The sequence below is a fragment of the Acomys russatus genome, chromosome 11 (genome assembly GCF_903995435.1).
Source record: "Acomys russatus chromosome 11, mAcoRus1.1, whole genome shotgun sequence".
Taxonomy (NCBI): Eukaryota; Metazoa; Chordata; class Mammalia; order Rodentia; family Muridae; genus Acomys; species Acomys russatus.
In genome coordinates, this window is record NC_067147.1 from 57,557,048 (window position 1) to 57,575,334 (window position 18,287).

The 18,287-nt window shown below is 47.5% G+C and overlaps 1 protein-coding gene across 2 annotated transcripts in view; it reads right to left on the bottom strand.

The window, feature by feature from the left end:
* Positions 1 to 961: 961 nt before the first annotated feature.
* Cmtr1 (cap methyltransferase 1) overlaps positions 962 to 18,287 on the bottom strand; it is a 40,745-nt gene continuing 23,419 nt past the window's right edge. For both annotated transcript variants that reach the window (XM_051153396.1, XM_051153397.1), the window contains exons 9-24: positions 17,912 to 18,110; positions 16,424 to 16,542; positions 13,523 to 13,619; positions 13,076 to 13,208; positions 12,074 to 12,253; positions 9,367 to 9,423; positions 8,576 to 8,633; positions 7,935 to 8,003; positions 5,921 to 6,052; positions 5,135 to 5,257; positions 4,452 to 4,543; positions 3,717 to 3,785; positions 2,691 to 2,738; positions 2,200 to 2,312; positions 1,684 to 1,792; positions 962 to 1,110 (exon numbers count right to left, since the gene is read on the bottom strand). In XM_051153396.1, coding sequence (XP_051009353.1) covers positions 969 to 1,110; positions 1,684 to 1,792; positions 2,200 to 2,312; positions 2,691 to 2,738; positions 3,717 to 3,785; positions 4,452 to 4,543; positions 5,135 to 5,257; positions 5,921 to 6,052; positions 7,935 to 8,003; positions 8,576 to 8,633; positions 9,367 to 9,423; positions 12,074 to 12,253; positions 13,076 to 13,208; positions 13,523 to 13,619; positions 16,424 to 16,542; positions 17,912 to 18,110 — 1,740 coding nt within the window. In that variant the 3' untranslated portion in view covers positions 962 to 968. The remainder of the gene's footprint in view (positions 1,111 to 1,683; positions 1,793 to 2,199; positions 2,313 to 2,690; positions 2,739 to 3,716; positions 3,786 to 4,451; positions 4,544 to 5,134; positions 5,258 to 5,920; positions 6,053 to 7,934; positions 8,004 to 8,575; positions 8,634 to 9,366; positions 9,424 to 12,073; positions 12,254 to 13,075; positions 13,209 to 13,522; positions 13,620 to 16,423; positions 16,543 to 17,911; positions 18,111 to 18,287) is intronic.

Here is an 18,287-nt window from a genome sequence, read left to right on the forward strand (position 1 = left end):
AAATATGTTTAATGATCCAAGATTCTGCAAGACACACTGATAGACCCAGAATTGTGGGAATATGGCATCCTAGCACTGTTGCTGCTGACTTGGCGGCTGGTGGAAGGGACCTCCCATGGTGGAGTCAATTCCAACGTCACAGGTGCTTCAGTGCCCCATCTCTCCATGGAAACCAGTATGGTACTGGCATAGGACCCTAGGGAGCCTGCATGAACATCTCTTAAGAGGTCCTTCCTCCCTCTTACAGAGACAGGAAGTGGAGTGACCATATCCAGACAAACCAAAAACAGTATATGTACCTCCTAGTGAAGAGGAAGGGGCATCTAGAGCCACCACTAGCTCAGGACTCTGGACTGCCAGAGGGCTGGTGCTACTCCTACCTAGAGGTACATTCTGCTAACGCTTAGGGAGAGAAAAGTGCAGGTCCTTACGGTTGCCCCTGCCCCCTAGAGCTGCCCAGTGTTTAGAACACAGGAGGTGGAAATTCAGTGGGGAGTTACCCAGTACCCAAGACTAATGTCTCCAGGAGGCTGGGCACAGACTCCTTCCCACATGCCAGGACGAACTCCAGGATGGGAAGAGGAAAAAGACCACAAGAAACAAAACTTTAATTGGTACAACAGCTGCTCCTGGCTGCTGCACTTGGCTGGCCTAGTGAAAGTGGGCAAAACCAGGACCTGGCTGCTCTTCAGGGCAGTAAGTGGAACTCAGAAAACTGAGTCTACAAATTGCAAAGCTTGCCACTCTGGCAAGTCCTAAGCACTGGCTGCCCCAGCAGCTGCTTTCAAGGCTGACTCCTGCGGGTGTCAGAGTTCCACAAGGATGTGTCCTCTAATGGCCCTGAACAAGATCCTTGGGAATGGAGAAGAGCGCTTCTCCCTCATGACCAGGGAGAACATTCCCAGTTCCTTTCCAAGAGGCAGAAGGAACCAGAACAGGGCTAACAGGACGTCTATCAGCTGGAAATCCTAAGGGCCTCCAGGATTGTGACTCTGGATGAAAGAAAGGACGTCCTCCTTAGACAGCTTGTCTGGATCCTGGGTCTTCTGGGAGTCACGCATATGGAAGCCATCTCCCCACTCCCAGAAGAGCCGGCCATAGTAACAGGTACTGTGAAGGGGCAGGGGAGGGGCAGTCAGTGCTGTACCTGCCTGGTGCTGAACCAAGAGACTACTTGTCTACCCCTGGCAACTATGACTTCCAGGATGGGTGTTTTTAAACTGGGCTCTGTCCGTGACTGAAGTTCAGAGTTCCCCCCTGACATCCAAAAGACAGACACCCAGAAGGCCCCAGCTCTTCCCATGCCTCCAAGAACTAAAAAATCACAACATGGATCCAACTAGGCTGTACTGGTATTCCTAGTTCACCTGCCCACTAAGAGATCAGTATTAGCTGGTTACAGAAACCAGTGGCAGCTAGTTTTCGGCCCTATTGGGGCTGCTGCTGGAGCCCATATCCAGTAGAAATCTGAGAAACATGCTATGTTTTGAGGAGGAACAACTGGGACCTTGAGGTTTAAGGGGCAAGGCTGGGAGCCTGCAACATACTCCTCCAACTCTCTTGCAGGTTCTCCACCACCGCCTAGCTAGTGAGCTCTCTACCCAGGTTCTGAATGAACCAGGCCCTACATGGGGCAGCTTCCGCACGGCAGTGATGGGTTTCAGGCAGTGGAGGGCTACTTACTGGAATGGGGCAATGGAATCTGTAGGAAGGGCAAAGGTGGAGGATTTACTTTTCTTGTTGTAGAAGAACTTCTTCTTAGCACTCTTGCTCCATCCTATGGTCCATGGCCCTACGGGAGGAGAAGGCAGGCAAGCACTTAGTGGGGATGGGTCTGCCAACAAGGATGCCGCTCTTTTCTCCTGCTGGTCCCTTCCAGCTTCCATAGCCAAGCCCAAACAGTTCAAGGTGGTGGCAGATTATAACTTTTCTTAAGGCCTATCCTGGTGTTGGCCACCTCAAGGGTGACATCTCCAACCTATGGGGGTACAGAGTAGAGAGGCCATGCTTCCCCACCAAAAACACCGTGGGCATCTACAACTTCATCTCTCCCTGCCAAAGACCAGAACAGGCCCAGTCTGAGGGTATAGTGTTCCCAACAGTTACCTCAGAAGTTGCCAGCGAGGTGCTGTCCACCCCAACAGGGAAGTCTTGGCTAGTCACCCTTGCTGGGGGAAGGGCAGGGAGTTTAGTACCTACCAGTCACAGTCCTGACGATGTAGAGGCCTGTGGGCACAAAGTGCCGGTCGTCCCGTCCTGTGTAGCTGAGCTTTGGAGTGCCACCAGAGCCCTTAATGAGCTTCATTTCCAACCTAGCTTCCCCAAATACATGAGCATCCAGGAAGCACACACATGGGGGACAGAGGTGGGCATGCTAATGTTAGTCTCTAGAGAATTCAGAGTGACACTGATCCTAGTATTCTATGCTGGCTTGGCAGAAGAAAGCAAAGCACAGATCCTTAAGCACTGCTCCAAGCCAGACCAGGTAGAGCTAGAGCAGAACTGAGATTAGGACACAGGCTCTGCACTCCCCATCAGGCAGTGTGCAGAGTGTTGCTCCTCGAGAGGTTTTGCAGTGACACAGGTAGTGTCAGGACCCAGCTCTATAACCCACCCTTGTAGAAAGAATTACATTGACTCCGCTGTGTACCCCACCCCACCTATCTAACGCATATGGATGAGTTACTCACCTGACAAAAATCTTCTCCATCTCTTCCAACCTGTACACTTCCTTCACCCTGTGAACAGAGCATGTGACAGCTTCCTGGGATATATTTGTGAAGGGCATGACAGGGAGGCTCAGACCTGTCCTTGCCTTCAGACCCTTCCTGCAACCAGCAGCCCACAAAAAATGAGGCCGCTGAGCCTGTGGCCTGCCTAGGCTTCAGAGCTATGACAGCCCCTTGGGCCTGCACCAGCAGCTGGCACTCAGTGAGTCTTGAAGACAGAAGGGGTAAGAGGAAAGATAAAGCAGGCAAATTAATCTAACAACATCCTCGTCCTCAAGTAACTGTCACTAATATTGCAGGCCGGAAGTCCAAAGGGTCTTGCCCGGGTCTCTGTATACAGACCTTAGATCTTCCTATAGCTGAGTTATTCTGAACAGCCCTGGCAGTTCTGTTCTTGAAGGCACAGACCCTATACAGGGTGTAAGGCTCTAGTTTGAGGTCCAGCCCTCCACATCTGGGGGCGCCAAACCTGCCTTGGGAACTGTTCCTGGGCAAGCTGCCTGTTGAAACCAGCAAGCAGAACATCACACAGCATAGACAAAGCTCACTTTGAGACTGTCCTACATCCTCAATGCTGGATTGAATTCTGTTTACTGAGATGATCATCACCAATAACTGCTAGTGTATCAATAAGCACCCCACCTTCCAGTGCTGTCTTAGCGGCCTCTGACCTGGAGAAGGGAGACTGCTCTTCACCTGTCCCCTCTCCTGCCCTGAGCCTGGGAATTTTGCCATTCCTGCTTACTGCTGACATGGCCCACTCTTTCCTCAAGTAAGTTCCACTTCCTTAACCACACTCACTATCAGATCCCCATTGTTTGTTAGGCCCTTACCTAGAGGCCATGCAGTCAGCTAAGGAGACTCAAGTGTGAACATGTAGCCCATTCTGCCAGGCTAGATAGGGAGCTGCATCCCTAAACCACTGACAAGGATGGCTTAGCTCCAGCCCCACTTACCCACAGGAGTCTGGGAGAACGACATGCTTACCTGATAGGATTCATATCTGGTCGACTGGGCTTGGAAACTGCTTTCACCAATTTCTCAGCAAGCAGAATTCTACAATCCAAACAGAATCCTTAGAAGCAAGGCAGGGGACCTCACCTGAACTGAGGCATTTCCACCACATAAATGAGAGACCCTGGTCCCCTATAGCCAGGGCTGTCCTCTGGAGTCTGGCCTCTAATTTTACTAGGTATTAGCTGCTTTTCTTAAAACGTGCCTTTCTGCTGTGTTCCAACATCTCCACTAGGACTTCAAGTGCTGTTACTGTACAACACGTGCTGTCAGCCCAGCCCAGGTACACCACACTGAGACTACCCACGTTCTGGCCATCATTCCCCGACCCCCGCCCTCCCACCCCCTGGCTTTTTGAGACAGGGTTTCTATTGTAGTCCTGGTTTCTGGACTTGTTTTGTAGACCAGGCTGGCTTCAAACTCACAGAGATCAGCCTGCCTCTGCCTCCTAAATCCTGGGATTACAGGCATGTGCCACCATGCCTAGCTTCTGGCCATGATTTTTAAAAGAAACCTCTCTTCAAACAAGATAACCCTTTTCCAATCTACACAACATGACCTACAATCTAAACAAGTGTGCCAAGATGGAATGTACTAAAACCTGGCAACCAAGGCCCACATCTAAGCAAACTTCAATGCCAATCCCTCTTTCCTCCTGCCTTTGAGCCCAGCCCAGGCTGCTGTCCCTGCCCTAGGGCCCAGGCACACCGTTGCATGAAGTGTTGCTCTCGAACATCGCTGCCATTCAGCACCAGGACATCAAGGATGTGGATGGCACTGATCTTCCGCTGGGCCTTCCCCTACAATGACAAGCATGCTGTCCACTGTGCAGGTGATAGGTTTTGGCCTCCTCTGCCTATGGTGTGTGGCATACTGGCATCTATCCACCCACCGCAAAGCTGTGAAAAGGTGGCATCTGGCCTCCCTGCCAGCTGGTCTTCAGCAAAGACTAGCTTGGGCTTGAGAGCAGGCTTTAGGGACAGGAACCTTCATGAGCCTCAAACTGAGTGAGGCTGCTGCCATGCTTACATAAAGCTAGGGCTGGCTTCCCACTGTGTGGCCTGTTCACACTGAGTAGTCTGAATGACATCCCTATACTGTAATAACTCAAAGCTCCGAGAAAATGGCAGGTCTCTTCTTTCCTAAAGGATTGATGGTTACAAACTAAATTAGCTACTAAAAACACCTAGTAGGATCGTCAGGACTGTGGATAAATTTCTAGAGTCTGCTCCCTCCCAGGGCCTTCCACAGAACAAGGCATCTGCTTTAGAGAAAATTAATCCATTATACCATGAAACCAAACGAAGGTGAAATGCACAGGCCGCCACGCACCCCCCACCTCCATCCCCCACCCCGCCTCAGAGCCATCTGGGAACAGAAACCCTTCTGACCTCCCCTTTAAGCTCATGCACAATTTCCACACAGAGCAGTGTGTCCCGGGGCAGCTCTGTCTTCAGGTCCAGCTTCACCCAGCGGTCTGATTGGCGGCCATCCCATGTGTAGATCTGGGACCTCTGCAGGCAGGGAGAATGGGAGGCATGAAGGCTAGGGAATGGAAGGCTCTGTCCTCAAGCTACAAGCAGACAAAGGCATCTTCCTGGTAGGAAAGCCTGCAAAGGACCTTTGCCTAGGCTTGATGTACATGTGGAGGTTGGGATTACAGGAACAGGAGAAAGCAAAAGGAGAAAAATACAAAGTATGGACACAAAAGAAGTGATTGGGGATGAGTCAACTACATGGGAAGATGCAGGGTAGGGGAAAGCAAAGGCTGCCAATAAGATATCAGATGTAAAGCTAACTGCTCCCCTCACCCCACCCCACTAGCAGCCAGTGGCCCAGAGTAGAAGAGGAGTGTCTTCCAGACAGGAAATGGCAGGGGTGGGACTGCAGAGAACTGGGTACCCAGGATCAGCCAGATGAGCTGCTGGCTTTGCATCTCAAGAAAAGCAACAGCCTTCCCTTCAGCAAGGCAGGGTTAGGCAGTGGGAAAGAAACAAATACGTGAAGAAATGAAAGCATGAATGAATGAATCACACTTGACAAGCTCAGAACAAGAAAAAGGTTTCAGTGGGTGCCAACAGAATAAACACATACAGTGTGGCCAGAAGCTGTCTCCATCTATAGGCAGAGTACACTGTCACCATCCCAAACCAATGGGAGGCCAGCTGCCAACTTACCCCTAGGCCCAGGAGGAATTTCTGCTCACTACCAGATACCATGCAACGATATTCAAACACAGGATGGATCTTCTCCAGAGTTTTCACAGTGAGCATCGTGGGTTTGTAGCTGAAGATACTGATGTCAGTGTCCTGTGGCATGGATCAAAGAAAATGCTGCTAGGCTGGAGGAGAAGCCGGCATTTGCTTTTAGAAGCAGGCTCCCCTACACCCTCTTCTCTACCTAACCAATCACTAGCATCTATTTCTAATTGCTTGCAGGGTTCCTTTAGGATGGGTTAGGAGAAACTAGGAAAGGAAAGAAGACAAAATCCAAAGGTCAGACGGATTTACCAGAGCTACACGGAATGTCAGCAGAGTAGAGCAGCTATGCATTCAGTGACCCCGAAAACAAGGGTCCCCCAGAAGTTGGCCTGAGAGCACAGAATGATCTCTTTACCCCACCCCAGAAAATGCGCATTTTGAGCCTCATTCTTTGTCCCTCACAAAAGCAGCACAATGACCACATCGAGGCCACACTGAAGGGATGCCCTGGGTCAAGCTGGAGGTTGGTGGCAGAGAAACTAAAGACTAGCTCACTAAAAACAGGATAGAGAATCGAGGTTCAGGCCATACCACTGTGCTCCTCTGCAGTTCCCCGGCTAAGGCCATCATTCCTCATCTCCTCTCCCTCATTCCCTCTTCCCTGCAGACAATCCCTTATGACCCTGAATTTCTAAGAACCTTATGGCCAGCTGGCACAGCCATATTCACTGGAAACAGTGGAAGTCATGAAGCCAGCACAGTTGTTTGACAGTTCCAGAAAAGCTGAGCCGAATGCTGTAATCCTGTCATTCTGTCTCTCATTTAGGTTTTTGTCTCTGTGTGTTGCATTATGGGGGACTTTCTGCATTATGACTCATTTTATGTCTTTTCCCAAGAAAATTATGTCTGAGTCTTTTTAAGAAAGTCCTAAACTTTCTATCCCTCCTGCTTTTGGAGAAATAACTTTATCTCATCCTATTTGGAAATTTTCCTTGTGCCCTGGAGAACACGATAAGCAAAGATAAGCACTAAAACACTAGGAATTTCCTTATGAGACCCAAGCAAACTCAAACAGTATAAATAGAACAGGGTAAACTTAGAGATAGTTGACAAACTCTGACTGGCCAGGCCAGGAGAACTGGTAAGATTCAAGCCACTTTTTACAATATGCTTAGAGCTCTCTGAAAATGTAGTTCACAGATACAGGATCATACAGGGTACACTCCTAGGGGAATAGAACGCATTAAATAAGACTAAAATAACTTTTCCTACTTAGTAGCGTAGATGATGAAAGGATATAGTAAAAGGGGCTAGGTATTAGTAATTGCTATTGATAAACAGATCTATTTAGCTATTTTCTATTTGTCTGGAGTGCTTTAAAGCTACAAACACTGCCAGCCTAAAAGCAGACTGTCATATAATAAATATGTTTGCTTTGGCAGAAACATTCTTTAGATTCTTTGAGTTGGGGCTACAGGGCCAATAATAAAAATAAAATCTGTTCTATTTGTACTTTCTAATTGTGTCTAAACTTGTATTCCAAGTCATGTAATGAAAAAATAAAACACATGTCTGTAGACAAAATGATATAATCTGTACTTCTTGGATAATCTTTGGTCTTTGTTCTGTGGAATTTGTATAAGGAACGAAGCAGCTTAATCACTGCTAGTCAGTCAGAACTCCAAGATTCCCCTGACCACTGTGCCTGATTCCTCCCTCACTGACTTCAGGCCACCCTGTCAGCCACTGGGGCTGGCCCCGCCAGCAACCAGCATACCCTTTGGGTGTCAGAATGCTAACCCAAGCCCATCTCAGGACAAGATTCTTGCTGGCCTGAAGTGACCTTGGGAAACCCCATATAATATAGCTCATTTGTGGAGACTAGTCCACTCCTTTAGGTTTGAAGATTGACGTCTTCTCAATCCTTACGAAAGCCGGATTGACACTTTCCGCCCCTAGAAAAAGGCCTCTAATATGTTGCCACATTTACCTTGATTAGCTCAAAAAACTTGAATTTGGGGTCTGAAGAAGAAGGAGCAACTCGAGCCTGGTCTGGGATCTGAAAGCAGATAGCAAAGGGCTTTTTAAGTATGTGGGCATATTGCATGCCTGTATGTCTGTGTACTCCATGTGTGTGTGCCTGGTGCCTGCAGAAGCCAAAAGAGGGCATCAGATCTCCTGGAACTAGTTACAGGCAGGTGAGAGCTACCATGTGGATGCTGCAAACTGAACTTGGGTCCTGTGGAAGAGCAGCTAGTGCTCTTAGCCACTGAGCTCCAGCTCTGGCTTTGGTTTTGAAGTGCTCTGTTCTGTGTAGGAGATGGGTTCAGGATGGAGAAGAAGAGATGGCATGCAAGCAAATAGGCCTGCAAGGGAGCTGAAGGTGCAACTTTCGCTCCCTGTCAAGTCATTATGTTGACATAACCCAAAGCCAAATCTTTCCTTTACGAATATTACTACATAGAGCCATCAGGGCAAAATGCAGCCTACCCAGAACCTGTCTGTCCTTCTGACCCAGCCGCAGGCCAAGCTGTCAGGGGGCCAAGGAGGGTAACTTGTAACATGCCAACGAGGTAAGGTGGAGAGTTAAAGTGACAAGTGACAAGCCTGGAGTAACAATGGGCTGCTTACCTCCCACAGTTGGAGGCATTCTTTCCGGATCTCTGCCTGCCTAGGCTCACTCAAGGTCCTGGGGAAACAAGACCAGAACAAGATGAAGACCCTAAATGGCCTCTTACCTGCTTAGAGGTACACCTGCAAGAGAGAACACCTGAGTGCACATACAGGAATGACCTTTACAGACAGCTCAGGGCTTTCCTTTCCCACCACCTGCAGTCCCTACCATGTGGCTGCGACATCTCCTGTGCAGTCTTCCCTCCACCCACCAGCACATTCTGATTTCCCTTCTGTTCTCAAAGATGTCACTATGCTGATATTCCACAAGGTAAAATGAACCCTGAGAGTGGCTTTTAAGTCACTGCTAAAGAAACAGAATTGAGCCAGGCATGGTGGTGCACACACCTTTAATCCCAGCACTCGGGAGGCAGAGGCAGGCGGATCGCTGTGAGTTCAAGGCCAGCCTGGTCTACAAAGTGAGTCCAGGACAGCTAAGGCTACACAGAGAAACCCTGTCTTGAAAAACAAAAACAAAACAAAACAAAACAAAACAAAAAAAGAAACAGAATTGAATGCCACTGAGTAGTGGTGGCACACGCCTTTAATCCCAGCACTCAAGCAGCAGAGGCAGACAGATCTCTTGAGTATGAGGACAGCCAGGGCTACACAAGAAACTGTCTCAAGAGAGAGAGAGAGAGAGAGAGAGAGAGAGAGAGAGAGAGAGAGAGAGAGAGAAGAAACACAATTGGTGGTTAGAATAAAGCAAGGGCCTTCTTTGAAATTGGTGAAAAATGGACAATACTCACGAGTCTTGTACAAAGGCATGGATTTTGGCCAGAGCTTTGATCTGCAGGCTGCAGTAGCTAGGAGAAAACAAACACAAGGACATCAACAGAGAAGTGTAGCGGGAAGAGAGGCCGCCTGCGTACTGTGAGGTAGGTGGGACCCACCCAGCAGTTACATGGGGCCTAAAGACCGAGAGCAGAACACAGATGAGCTAAACTCAGATCAGACACTCAGACCACAGACCTGCTGAAAAGAAGGTTCTTAGCCCACCCACCCTTGAAGCACTAAGCAACAGCAAAGCCCATACCCACCTGGACTGCAGATAGCACTAACAAAACCAGCCACACTGACTTTAGCCTTTATACACAGTGTCTGGCACTTAAAAAAAAACTATCAAGGAGGCTGGGGAGATGGCTCTGCAAGCATTTGGAATCAGAGTTCAAATCCCTAGTACCTGAATAAATGCTGGGCAAGCGCTGGCAACTCACCTGTCATCTCAAAACTCAGGAGGTGTAGACAGGATTCCTGGAGCCAGCTGGCTAGCTAGACTAGGTGAGCTGGTGAGCTCTAGGTTTAAGCGAGAGACTCTACCTCAATACAAAAGGTGAAGAGCAGCCGAGGAAGACACCTGATGTCAACCTCTAGCCTCTTAAAAACAACCAGAGGAAAAGCCACATGCTACACAGGAAAATAGTAACAGGGTTAATAATGGGAGCCAGCAGTGGCTCCGTGGTTAAAGCACCCACATCAAATGGCTCCCAACCACCTACAACTCCAGCTTCAGGGGACCCAGGGCCTCTGGCTTCTGTGGGAAATGGCAATCACGTGCACAGACACACAGAAACAAGTCGAAAGGGACTATTTTTAAAATCTAATAGCTTTCGGGGCTGGAGAGATGGCTCCGTGGTTAAGTGCACTGCCTGCTCTTCCGAAGGACCTGGGTTCAATTCCCAGCACCCACAGGGCAGCTCACAACTGTCTGTAACTCCAAGATCGGACACCCTTACACCAATGCATATAAATTAAAACTAAATAAAAATATAAAAAAAACCAAAAACAAAAAACCTAATAGCTTTCCCTCAGAAGAAAGGGAGGTGAGAAATATGGAATAATATCTTTAAAGTAGTAAAAGAAAATTTCCATAGGCAATTAAAATGTTCCTTAAAAATAAACATTTTCGTGTGTGTATGTATGTATTTTGTTTTTTTCCAGACAGGATTTCTCTATATAACAGTCCTGGTTGTCTTGGACTCGCTTTGTAGACCAGGCTGGCCTCAAACTCACAGAGATCTGCCTGCCTCTGCCTCCCAAGTGCTGGGATTACTGGTGTGTGCCACCACGCCCAGCTTTCTGTGTTTATTTTATAGGTTGTTTCTTGAGACAGGGTCTCATGTAGCCCAGCTTGTCCTGAAAATCAGAGATCTTCCTTCCTCTACCTCCTGAGTGGTCAGATTAAAGGCTTGTGCCACCACTATGCCTGACTAAGATATGCATTTTTAAATAGACAAAAACTGAAGAGATTATCTATAAAGTCTGTAGGCTGAAATGGGATGACTGCAAATAGAAACTTGGTTTCTCCAGGAAGACTAAGTGTGTCAGGAAATACCAAGGAGAAGATACTGTGATCCTAGCATGCAAGATGATCACTGAGGCAGGAGGATAGCAAGTTTTACCAGCCAAGGCTATACAGAGCATGCAAACTCAAGGCTTTTGGAGAGAAAACAAATCATTCACCAGAAAAAGAAAAAAGCCTAATTGATTTTCATTATAAAATTTAAAGACTTTTGAGTTATTCAACCTGGAAAGGAAAATAAAATGATCTCACTTCACAGATGACATGCCAATGGAACAAGATGGAAAGCCTAGAAATAAATACTCATTTACTACTATTTATTAGCATTGCTAATGAAATAGCAAAAGATTTTTGGAAAGTGTGCCAAAACCATTTAATAGAGAAAGGACAGTCTTGGAAAATCTGAAAAAATGAGGTGGAACCATTAATTAATGCCATATCAAAAAAATAAATAAATAAAGAATTTCAGTTGGGCACAGTGGTGCATACCTGTAATCTCAGCACTTGAGGAGGCAGAGGCAGGCAGATCTCTGTGAGTTTGAGGCCAGCCTGTTCTATAAAGTGAGTCTAAGACAGCCAAGGCTACACAGAGAAACCCTGTCTCAAAAAAACAAAAACAAACAAACAAAAAATACAACAAAACACTAACACTTAAAAAAAAGTCTTAAAAAGGAGAAATGAGCAGATAGCTGAGCAGTTAAAGAATGCACACTGCAGTGGCTGGGCATGACACACACCCTTAATCCTAGCACCTGGGAGGCAAGAGGCAGGCAGATCTCTGAGTTAGAAGCCAGCCTGGTCAACCTGGGCTATATAAGACCTTGCTTGGGGGAACAAAACAAAACAAAAAACAAAAACAAACCCATACTGCTCTTGCAGAGAACCGCGGTTCAGCTCCCTGCACCCATACGGGAGGCTCACAACTGCCTGTAACTCCAGCCTCTCTTTTCACCATCAGTCTCAGGTTCCTGTGGGCAGGACTATGGAGCCAGCGGTCTATCTGCCACCCTTGGGACAGGACATGCTAAAAGAAGAGTAACCAAAAGGTAGCTGAAGTCCTAGGATGCTCCAAGAGCCAGTAGGTCATTGGTCCTTCATTCTCTAGGCTTCCTTAATACCCCAGTGGTACCAACAGACACAGCCAGTTGGCTTACCTCTCATTAGACCGTATCATGTAGTCATTAAATTCATGGTCTCCTTTGATCACCATCAAGGGAACTACCAGGTTGACATCAGACTCGGTGTTCCGAAGCTGGTTGAGTTTAATATTCACAGAGAAGAGGTACTCCCGCACATCGTCTATGCCCACCTTCAGACCTTTGCACACCACATACCTGCAGGAGACACCCTGTCACTCCGAGGAGCAAGAGCCTTCTCCCTACACACTCCTTTACCCCACTGCTGCAGTCACAAAGCTAAACAGCCTTTCTATTCAACCTTAAGCTTGAGCTCAAAGAGCAAAACATACTATGCCTTAAAAAAATGTTACTTCAAGTCCTTCTGTTTCATAGGGATTGATAGCATACACTTTTAATCCCACTTGGTAGACACAGGCAATTTGATCTCTTGAGCTCAAGGCTAGCCTGCTCTATGTAGTAAGTTCCAGGCCAGCCAGGGCTATCCTGTAAAATCCTGTCTCAAAATAAAATATGTAAAATCTTTCCCTTATTTATAAGACTATTTCTACCTCCACGGGGGTGTTCCCAACTGCCCTGCACCAACAGACAAGCCTTCAGGGAGCTGTTAATTACAGATGTACTGGATCATCAAACTCTCCACAAAAATCTGCCTTTGACAGGCTACCTGACAATTCTGATCAGCCTTCTTTTACCTCAAATGTGGGCACCTGGATGTCTGCAGTACCTCTGTATGGCAGCCTCTCTGCCTATTCCCAGCCTGTATTCCCCTCAGTGTCTTTATTAATAGTCACACCCTTCCTACCAATATGAGAATCCCAGATAGAAGCATGGTCAACCCAGGTGTGGAGGTGGCTGTCTGAACCAGAGGATGACCACTCAGACAAGGACACCGGCTTCTGGAGAATCACATCTCCAAAGCCAAGGTTTTAACAGTTTGAGAGTTCATGCCAGCCAGAAGCACAGGGTTTTCTGCTGACTTCTGACCTACCAGCTGGCTAGCAGAGAGGAGGGCCTTACCGCTCTGAGTTGGCAGGCCTGCTGGTGATGGGCTTGAAGAGACACACACGTTCAAAGCAGCAGTATAACAGGTAGATGAGCCCCACACTGAAGGGTGTGAAGAGGTCAAAGGTTTTGCAGATGAAGTGGCCCCCTGGATTGGAAAGAAAATGCACAGGGCAATCAGGGGCTACTCCAGGATGTGGGGGAGGTCACCTTAACCAGTGAAGATGACTGATGCGGTCCTATACAAGTCCAAGGCCATTTATGAGGTCACCAGCCTCGGAGAATGCTTTAGGGATCCTCTTGCCTTTTCGTCCCTGTATTCTTCATCTAGCCACCAGCCACCTGACACCAGGGAGCCTTTCTCCTTCCTTTTTAAAAAGTTCCTTAACTAGCCCCATCCATGCTCTTGTCATACAGGGCCTCAGTGAGTCCTTGGTGAGGAGAGAGCTGAGGAAGCATCACCTGTGCGGACAATAGACAGGGCCATGAGGAACTGGCATAGCAGGAGCTGCTTGCTGAGGATCTCCTGCAGGTTCTCCTGCCCCTCCACAGAGAAGCCCTGAAAGGAGAGCACAAGGACAGAAGAGAGAAGTAAGGGCCGAGAACCACACGCCCTACCTCATCTTCATCAGGAGCTCCTGGTGGTGTCAGACAGCCACCATCTGTCTGATCAGCATGTCAATTTCTTTGTCAAAGTAATGTGGTCAGTTACTGCTGAACTTGAGCCATCTTCCTGCTTTATCACTCCTAGACCACAGGACCAAGTCTGCTTTTCCAAAGAAATGGTCCAGAAAAACTTTGAAATTCACATGGGAGCCAGGTGTGGTGGCACATGCCTTTAATCCCAGCACTCGGGAGGCAGAGGCAGGAGGATCTCTGTGAGTTCGAGGCCAGCCTGGTCTACAAAGTGAGTCCAGGACAGCCAGGACTACACAGAAAAAACCCTGTCTCGGGAAAAAAAAAAAAAAGAAAGAAAGAAAGAAAAGAAAAAGAAAAAGAAGAAAAATATCCACATGGAACCCAGGGAGAGAATGTATTAGCTTATCACTGGTCAACCCAAGACAGAAATGTCAACTCCTATGAAGACTGGAGGACAATCTGCTAGGCCCTGCACTGCACTGCCCTCTGACGGCCCCAGGCCTGACGCAGAATGACAGAGCAAGGGTTTACTTACAGTACCCACCACTGCTCTTAGCTGTGGAGCCCCTGTCTCCAGCTGGCACACTCTCAGATTAGGTCTGCTCCAATTCCCAGAGCATCTCCCTTCCTCAAGGAGCAGCCAGCCACGAGCCATGCTTATACCCAAGTCAAGGGGGCAGGCCATGGGGAGAAAAGACTGGTCTTAATGGGTACAGTTCCAGTTTTACAAAACAAAAATGTTCTAGAAATCAGTTATACGCCAGGGTGGATAGACAACCACTACTAAGCTGTTAACAGGACAAACTGTATTGCACATTATCATTTTACAGTAGAGAGCAAGGCCGCTGGCTTCTGTTAAGCTGCCCCATAAGCCAGATCTCACCTATGCATTACTATAAAAGTGATGCTTACCACTGTCTCCCAGACTTACAGATGCTTCTCAAAATTCATGTTTGTTACAGAGCTAATTAGGAATTCAAAACAGAACCAGGCATGGTGGTACGTGCCTATTGTTCCCTGTGAGCACTGGGAGGTAGAGGCTGGAGGGTCAGGAGTCAAAGCCAACTTCATCGTATAGTAAAAGTCTGCAGCCAGCCTAAGCTATTTATTTGAGATACTGCCTTAAAAAAAATTTTTTTTAAGGAAAAGGTAAAGAGATGGGGAAATGTGAGAGTAGAAATATGTTCAATGTATAATATACTTGTATGAAAACATCCCTGTGTGGGGCTGGAGAGGTGGCTCAGAGGTTAAGAGTACTGGCTGCTCTTCCAAAGGTTCTGAGTTCAATTCCCAGCAACCACATGGCATGGTGGTTCACCATCTGGTACCCTCTTCCGATGTGAGGTGTACATGCAGGCAGAACACTATATACATAATAAATAAATAAATCTTTAAAAGAAAAGAAAAAAGATCACAAGTCAGAAGCCGGGCATGGTAGCACACACCTGTAATTCCACAACTTGGGGAGGCAGAGGCAGGTGGATCGCTGTGAGTTCAAGGCTAGCCTGGTCTATAAAGTGAGTCCAGGACAGCCAGGGCAGTTACATAAAGAAACCCTGTCTTAAAAACAAAAGAGCCAGGCGTGGTGGCGCACGCCTTTAACCATAGCACCTGGGGGGCAGAGGCAGGTGGATCACTGTGAGTTCGAGGCCAGCCTGGTCTACAAAGTGAGTCCAGAACAGCCAAGACTACACAAAGAAACCCTGTCTCGAGAAACCAAAAAAAAAAAAAATAAAAAATCAAACAAAGAGAATATCCCTGTTTAACATATTACCATATACAATGAAAAATTTAAATAAGTAACAGAAATAAATCAAAAGTTAAGGCCAGCTCTACTGCTACCAAAGCAGAAATCCTTGCAGCCCTGCTGTCTACCTGTAGAAAAGGCAGAACCTGCAGACCCCACACGTCTGCTCTCAGCCAGCCCCAACCCTGTCCATCTTCTATCCCTACTGTACAAGGCTTCAGGAGCCGGTGCATCCTCAGGTCCCTCTACCACTGCCTTCCTTCCACACACAGACAACTCCCACGGCTCTTCTCAACTCCAGCTGTGTGATCCTGTAGCACATGGCATTCTGTCTGTCCTCTCTCCAAAGTAAGTGGTGGCTCACATAAGAAGCGATCGCCTGTAGCATGAGATCACTGGATGAGAGAGCCTCTGCCAAACAACGTAGTGGTCGGTTCTCTCTGCATCCCACGTGGCTGCTCTGATAGGCCCCTGAAAATTCACTTGAGCCAGCCAAGAGCCTCCATGGATTCTGTGTTGCTGCTGCTGCTGCTTAAGTTACTGTTAGTTCCTGAGAGGCTCAGGAGGCCACCTGCAGACAGCCTCCAACAGCAACAGCCAAGATAACAAGTGACGGCAGGGTGCCTCCCATTCAGTTCTGCCTAGTTGACTTCAGCTGGAGCCCATGCCTCACCAGCCCCTCAGCCTTTCTGTTTGCTAAGTGAGCTTAGCAAACGTGTCCACAAGAGTATAATACTTACAAGATTGTAGGAAAAATATATAAATAAAAAATGTGCATCCTTACTATATGAAACAGTGAGTTATCATTTACTGGGGCAGCTAAAGAACAAAACCAAAGCATTTCTCAAGGGCTGGGGAGGGGCACACGTTCAGCAGCTGAGAACTTAGTAAATCTGCCCAAGGCCAAAGGTTTGATCCCCAGCACAGCAAACACACCTCTACATTCACAACACATTCTTAAAGAGACAGTCACCTACCCCATCTGCCATCAGAAAGTGGACACCCTTGCGATCTGTGTTGTCCAGGACAAAATTCCGAAATGCATTGATGTTCTCAGGGCGGGTGATATCTCCATCTCCATCAACTCCACCCTCACCTGACGGGACACAGGAGCCCTGTGAGTTTACTTGCTTCCAGCAGCTGGGCCACTAGCTCTCAAAACCAGCACCCATCCCCCCTGTGGTGATAGACTGGCAAGAAACAATTCCTGCTCTCAGAAGCCAGGGCTCAAAGGGAGCTGACCAGCCAAAACTCATCAGCTGAGGCAGAGGATCTTCCATGTTTAAAAAACAGTATTAGCTGGGCATGGTAGTGCACACTTTTAATCCCAGCACTCAGGAGGCAGAGGCAGGCGGATCACTGTGAGTTCAAAGCCAGCCTGGTCTACAAAGCAAGTCCAGGACAGCCAAGGCTACATAGAGAAACCCTGTCTCAAAACACCAAAAAACAAAGACAAAAACAAAAAATTTAAAAACCTGTATTAGGGGCTGGAGAGATGGCTCAGTGGATAAGAGCATTGGCTGCTCTTCCAGAGGTCTTAAGTTCAATTCCCAGCAACCACATGGTGGCTCACAACCATCTATCCTGTAATCTAATGCCCTCTTCTGGCTTGCAGATGCACATGCAGATAGAAGCATTCCTACATTAAAAAAAATTTTTTTTTAAAAACCAGTATTAGCCAGACATGGAAGCTTGTGCCTATACAGGTATTCTGGAGGTGGAGCAGGAAGACTGCCCATAAATTTAAGGACAACATGGGCTACACAGGGAGTTTTAGATTGGCCTAGAATACAAAGTGAGATCCCTTCTCAAAATATCAAATCCTAGCACTTAGGAGGCTGAAGGTGGATCTCTGTGAGTTGACGCCAGCCGGATCTACGTAGTGAAGCCTAGGCTAGCCAGGGCTATGTAGAAAGACCCTGTTTCAAAAACAAACAAACAGAACAAAACAAAACCACGGCAAAAACAAAACAAAACCATGGCAAAAACAAAACAAAACAAAATCAACCTCCACTAAGGGCTGTTAGAAAAGAATATTTAGGATTTGCAGACAAATCACATTCTACTTGTCAGAGCAAACTGTCTGCTAGTAAGTGCAGCCCACACCAACAGACAGGGCTGCAGCTAGGCCTGTGACCTGTTTGTTAGTAACTGTTAATATAACTATGATCTGCTTGCTAGTAACTCTGCCAGTTACCACTAGAAATCAGGCAGTTTCATTATCCCCCATCACCACACAAAAACCACGATCTGGCAAGGAGGAATTAATATGGCTTTGATGTAATTTTGCCTAGAGGAATGCAGGCCTGCGGCTTAAAGACACTTCAGAGGGAACCAAGTCCCTCATGGCAGAGACTGTGAGCCCTGGCTAACAGAATTGGAAGAGCATAAGTAGTGAAAGCCTTGAAGTTCCCACACAGAGGCTACCCTCATATATCCTAGCCCACCCTGTTGATCGTCCCTACCATAATAGGGCTCGAAGAGCTCACTGGAGGCTGCGTAGAAGTCCTCCAGCTTGAAGTCATTAGGGCCCTTCAGCGTCATCCCGAAGCCTTTTGCATGCCACTTCTTCCTCCACAGCACGTACTCTGAGAAGCCACCTGGGCCTGCGCAGACATCAGCAAAGTACAGAAGGTCACTCCCCGAGTCCTTCAGTAGTGGCTTCTGCAAAGACAAGTGGAAGATAAGGAGATGGGGAAAACCGACAACTCAGTGAGGAAAAGAAAGGAGAACTCAAGGAAGAAGAGGCCAAAAAAAAAAAAAAAAAAAAGTATAATCCAGAGCTCCCACCAGGCCCACAACACCCGTGCATTTTTCTTCAGTCATCACTGCCCACCGGAG